This window comes from Limulus polyphemus, unplaced genomic scaffold (assembly GCF_000517525.1).
Source record: "Limulus polyphemus unplaced genomic scaffold, Limulus_polyphemus-2.1.2 Scaffold5109, whole genome shotgun sequence".
Taxonomy (NCBI): Eukaryota; Metazoa; Arthropoda; class Merostomata; order Xiphosura; family Limulidae; genus Limulus; species Limulus polyphemus.
The window spans coordinates 65814-71583 of NW_013670719.1; the positions used below are offsets into that span (position 1 = coordinate 65814).

A 5770-nucleotide genomic window follows, 5' to 3' on the forward strand; every position below is an offset into this window, starting at 1 on the left:
CATAATTAAAAACAAACAATGTATTCTAATCTTTATAAGTAAGAAGTAAGAGCAGATGATGTTTATATTTGATCTAAATAGGTAGGTTGCTCAGATCTCGGATTAGAAGTTAATAAATCTCCGTGTAAAGATGTTCCATACATCAATGAAAACTAATGTATATAGAAAACATATTACCTGCCATTATCCTTTACGACCTACCGTGTTTTGCTTATGTCATTTAGGCTGTTTGCTCAATAGCAGAAGAAATTTTTGATTATTTCTTTGTCCCTGTTTGATGCTTTTATGCGCCTTCAAAAATATCGTTTATGCCATTCAGATGTATAAAGCTGATAATGAGAATACTCCAAGAAGTATTAGTTTTAGTCAATGTAATGTCCACAACTCAGGTGTATGATAGTTGGCGAGATCAAAACCCTCTTGAAGAATAATTTAGTTAAATATAAAATAGGTTTACTTTTTAGTTAAATATATAATAAAAATGATATGAATGCACAGTCAAGAAAAATATGATAGAATCATCTTCATGTATCTGAATAGCACATCTATTCATTTAAGCTTATTTAATGGTAAAACTCTCTCTATTATACAAAACCAAATACTTATCAATTTAGTTGTAATTAAATTAGGAAATATCTGCAAAAAATCATATAATTTCTATAATACATCTTTTGAAATTTGTGTGCAATAAATATGTTGTTTCCAGTTCTTTATTTGTATTGAACAACAAGAAAGAATGATGTTTATTTAGCAAAAAGTAATAAAAACTTTCAAAAATTAAGTGTGATGTAAGGATGGCAATGCCAAAAAGTACAGAAAAAAGGTAGGGATGAATGCAAAACCCATAGAAAATTACTACAGAAGTAGCCAAATAACTTTTGTCTACAAATAAATGTTGAATTCTTGTCAGTTGTGTGAATCCAGGTTTGAATAAAAGCATTTAAACTGAGTTGTGCTATATAGTTTTACAGTGGCTAATGACCATAAGCTTTTAAGACTGATTCAGTACTTACTGGCTACTTATGTCGGGATTTTTGTGTATTCATTCCTCCCTCGTTCCTGAACTTTTTGGCTTTGCCATCTCTACATCATACTTAATTTTTTCCAAAAATGTTTTATTACTTTCCCTCTTTTTTAACAATTTCATGGAACAAGGTTGGTAAGTGAACATTTGTTCTATTTTTATAATTCATTGGTAATATATATTGTTATTATCATACCACTTTGTCAGTTTCTTTAATTTGGATTACATTGAGGGCCAGTGAAGCTGGAATAATTCCTCCAGGATGGTACAAGTACCAGAGAGTATTGGACCGATATTAAAGAGATATTTACAGAACCACGCCTTCCAACTTCACCCCAATTCACTGTATGTGCATACAATCGACTCCACCATATGTTAAGGTCATATTGATCAGTAGGGAGGAAATCATACAGATCCCAGGCAATGAAGTAATATACAACGCATACACACACAGCTGCCATGCTTGAACCACTAAAAATTTGAAGAAAGTAGACCATTATACAATGGACTGTTTTGATAATTAAGAAAGTGGTGTCTTAAAACTCAGAGATTAATAACATGTACACAGATCTGTCAGTTGCATAAATACTTGATCTCCTTGATACCCTGAATATTAATTTAGATTATTCTGTCTTTATTTTTACTGAAATTGTTTTGGCAGATATCATGATTGTGCAATGAAAAGTCACAAATGGTCTTTGTATAAGAACAATTTGTGCTGCCATCTAGCGACAAGAAATAAAAATGTTATTTATGAAGCAGAGAAATAATTTATGCTTATAAACTGAATTCACTGCTAAGTAGTAGTTTTTCTTTCTTATTATTTCCTCACAATAATACGTGTGGTAGAAGAACAGATTAATATCACTGCCATACAAGCTGTGAAACTCCATAACGACAATTAGGTGCTCAACCAAGGCCATAACTCAACTTTATCAGTTGTTTGTAAGCATTATAGAATAATAGATTGAATGTGGTGGCCATTTTTTCCCAGCCCATCACTACATACTAAACATTACGTGCTTAGCGATAAAATGTTAATTTATCTTCAAGTTTAAGCTTGAGCTATGTTCTTGTGGCTTAATAAATGTTGTCTCTTAAGTGTTTAATCCTTTGAAGTTTAACTCTTTATCGTTTTTAATCATGTAAAATTATTACTATCTAAGTTGTGCACATTTCTTGAAAGCAGAGGCAACTCCTTAGAGCTGTCGGTCCATGTGCAGAGCCACCGAACATCTTGTAATAGAGCAGTAAAACCCAGAATTACAGTTCACAGAGTTGAAGATGATAATGCCCAAGTAAAGCAGGTGAGATTGGGGTTCTGTATTACTGGAAACTGAAATTATTATCAATAGAGTTGAAACGAACACTTCCTTTTGTTTGCTGCAGTTGAAATAAAATAATTCATTTTATCCACTACAGTTCAAATGAAACAATTCATTTGTTAAGATTTCCTGCAATATTGACTTGGAAGAAGTTATAAAAGGATAATCCTGTATTTACATACGAAAGATAAAAGATAACCTTGAGAAAATAGTTTGAAACAAACTCTTTCTCTTTTTTTCTTTACAATGTATCAGTTATTTTTGTTTTTACGAAAACTGATTTTTTTTAATTTGTTCAGATACATTATAGTAAAGTAACTCGAAGCAGTGTATATGTTTGTCATCTACATACTAAATAAATAAATAAATATGTATATTCAAATGATGGTGACCACATACCATGTTGTGACCAGATTAACCGGGTTATGTTATACTACGTGCTTTTCAGCATATGGTAACAGTATATGTTAGGTAATTAATACATCATATTACTATAGCCTTGTTTACATATATGTTATATGACTGCTTCATCCTGCACGTTACTATGTATGAGAGCTCTTATTTGTTTTATTTGACTGACACACCGCGTTCGTTGTCATATACGCTAACAAACGTATGCATAAAAGCACTTCTCTATCTTTTGAATGACCAAGAGGCTGTAATAAACCAAAAATCAGGACTCTGGATAGATGAAGTAGATTCTTAGGATTTAAGACAGTAGAGAATGGTGACAAGAACACAAAGTGGCAGATAAAAGAACTATTCCTCTACAAAGGAAAATTAAGATTTATTGCATAATTCAAAAATTAATTTTTAAAAGAATTTTTAAAAAGAACGGTAGATAACTTATATGATTAACAATGTTTATCTAATGTAGATAAATGCTTTCACATTTAAGTTTCTTATATGTTAAAGATACAACGAATACTTCATTGACAGTTTTACCCTTTGATCTCCACCAAAATGCAACACCAAGTGAGTGCATAATGATTAGTTTTCTACAGCTCTTGAAAACAAGATATGAAAAATTGAAGGACAAAGACTATTAGTCGAGTTTTTCTGTGCTAATGCGACTTGGAAGCTGGTTCTTTCATACTGTAGCCAAGGCAATGTAAAACTGAATGAAGTTGGCATCTCTACCATACATACACGTGAACCTCAAGCGAATGCACTGGACACTAGAAGATATTGGTTTTGTTATGATTAGCAGAAGTAGCTTACTATACCTGTTGCCATAACTCAGGATAGTTAAAATTACTATACAACAAAGATAACAGTATTGCGCTTATTAGGATTTTAAAATTAATTGGAAATTACGGAGAACTCTGGAATATTTATTGAAAATCACATAATACAGTAACGATAATATCTCTTCAGAAATTAATGTATAATATTATGACCTTAAGCAAGTTACTATCTTGCATTTTGGACTGAATTCCTGTCGTTTGGGTTCCTTTTCTTAATGCGTCGAAATAAAAGACGTTTTTATAAAACGTTGAATTTCCTTGATATATCTACAGGGATATCGTAAAGTAAGTTAGGCTATTCTAATATCCATTAATCAAAAAACGAATCATCAGCACCCAAAAGATTACTACCAGATACGTTAATCACAAACTTCGCATAGCCAACATATTAACACTTTTTGATATAACCACCATTCTCGCCCTCTGTTGTTTAAATTCATGAGAGAACATGATACACAGATGAACAATAATGTTTTATTTTCAACACATGTACTTTACTCGTGTATATATTTCAGACTTTTCAAGATAGTTGTCGCGTCGCGATAAACCAATAGTTTAAATTGTTTTTCTTTCTGTCATTCATATGGGAACCAACCACTCCGAATTTTATACAGTACTATCTGTGAGTCATATGCAAATATTATGTCTATTTTTGGTTCATTGTTTTCATCAATCTAGATGGGGAGCTTGCTTTATGTCTTCTAGACCCATCCTTGTGTTGCTATGGGAAGTTTGAATGCTCCACTAGCTTTATGTAGTATGTTATTGTTTCAAGAGGCGATGAGTATCCAAAAAACTGTATCACTATCTTTAGTGTATGAATAAGTTGTGGCTATGACCTTAAGTTATTGTCCACCATGGTCTTGAAGTAAGTGCTGACAAGTTGTTCTACTTCAACCTCAGCACATTCTCCACATTTTCTGTCTAGGCTGACATCCACAGATCTTAGTGGTGCTAAATGTTTATTTCACATTGGGAGATCTGAGATACGATGGTGATAAATCATCTCACTGGTAGCTTTAGAGAACCTGTATACCTATTGCTGTCTCCTGAGGTTCTTTTTTAGCCAATATTCTGTGTGGTTGGTATATGTGTGGTAGTTGTGGAGTTCGAATGTCACAATTGAAAAGGGCTGTGGTTTGATGCTGGAATGCATGGTCTTTACACTGCTAAGCTCTATTGAAAAGTTATAGGTGTGTCTGAAGTGCATCTTTGACCACTCTTATACAGGTGATTTGTATATTTTCAATACTGTCTAACTGCAGAGCACTGATTTATTGCGAGCGCATAATCCAGAATGGAATAGATAAAATTTTGGTAGAACATAAACAGATGCTGAAACTTCAGTAACCTGATGTCCTTGGTATCTTTGATTATCATAGTGTTACTGTAGCTGGTGAAGTTCAGTTGTATGTCAAAATTAAAACCTAGGCACTTCAGTGTTTCTTCTAGAGTGATATCAGTGCCAACAAAGAATGATGAGAGTTTTTCCTCATAAGTATTATCTGTTGTTGAATGTACGGAACATGGTTGTGGCGTTGGAAAAATTGGAGATCATTCCTTTGTCACTGCACCATTTGCTCACAATTCTAAGGGATGGTTGCATCTTGTTTTCGATTTCAGCTTTGCTTAACATTAGAATGCCATCTCAAATGTTAGCACGCGGGATTTGATTGGACTGTCAAGGTGGACTAAGTCCATGGTGTAGATGTTGAAAAGTACTGGCAAGTGCGGCGATTCTTGAGACAAACCATTATTCATGGTGATCTATTCTGATTGCTAGATTCCATGCTTCAGGGATGCATCTTCTGGTAGTTATGCACCTATGATCTATCACACACATGTCACACTGAAGCGTATTTTGAGCATTTTGTTACCAAACATGGTCAAGTGGATTTTATTGTAGGCATTGTCAAGATCGAAAGCAACTGCTAACGTGTTCTAGGCAGCTTAAAATCATTCCTATGAATCAGCTGATTATTAAACAACGTGTTTTGGCAAGCTTAAAAGCATTCCAATGTATCAGCTGATTATTCAACAACGTGTTTTGGCCAGCTTAAAAGCATTCCAACGTATCAGCCGATTATTCAACAACGTGTTTTGGCCAGTTTCAAAACATTCCAATGTATCAGCTGATTATTCAACAACGTGTTTTGGCCAGTTTCAAAACATTC

The 5770-nt window shown here is 33.4% G+C and overlaps 1 protein-coding gene across 1 annotated transcript in view; it reads left to right on the forward strand.

Annotated features, from left to right (window-relative positions):
* LOC111089052 (pyroglutamylated RFamide peptide receptor-like) overlaps nt 1–2331 on the forward strand; it is a gene marked incomplete at its 3' end in the record, with an annotated part of 65392 nt that extends 63061 nt beyond the window's left edge. Inside the window, exon 6 of the mRNA XM_022400737.1 lies at nt 2214–2331. Coding sequence (XP_022256445.1) covers nt 2214–2331 — 118 coding nt within the window. The remainder of the gene's footprint in view (nt 1–2213) is intronic.
* Nucleotides 2332–5770: the final 3439 nt, after the last annotated feature.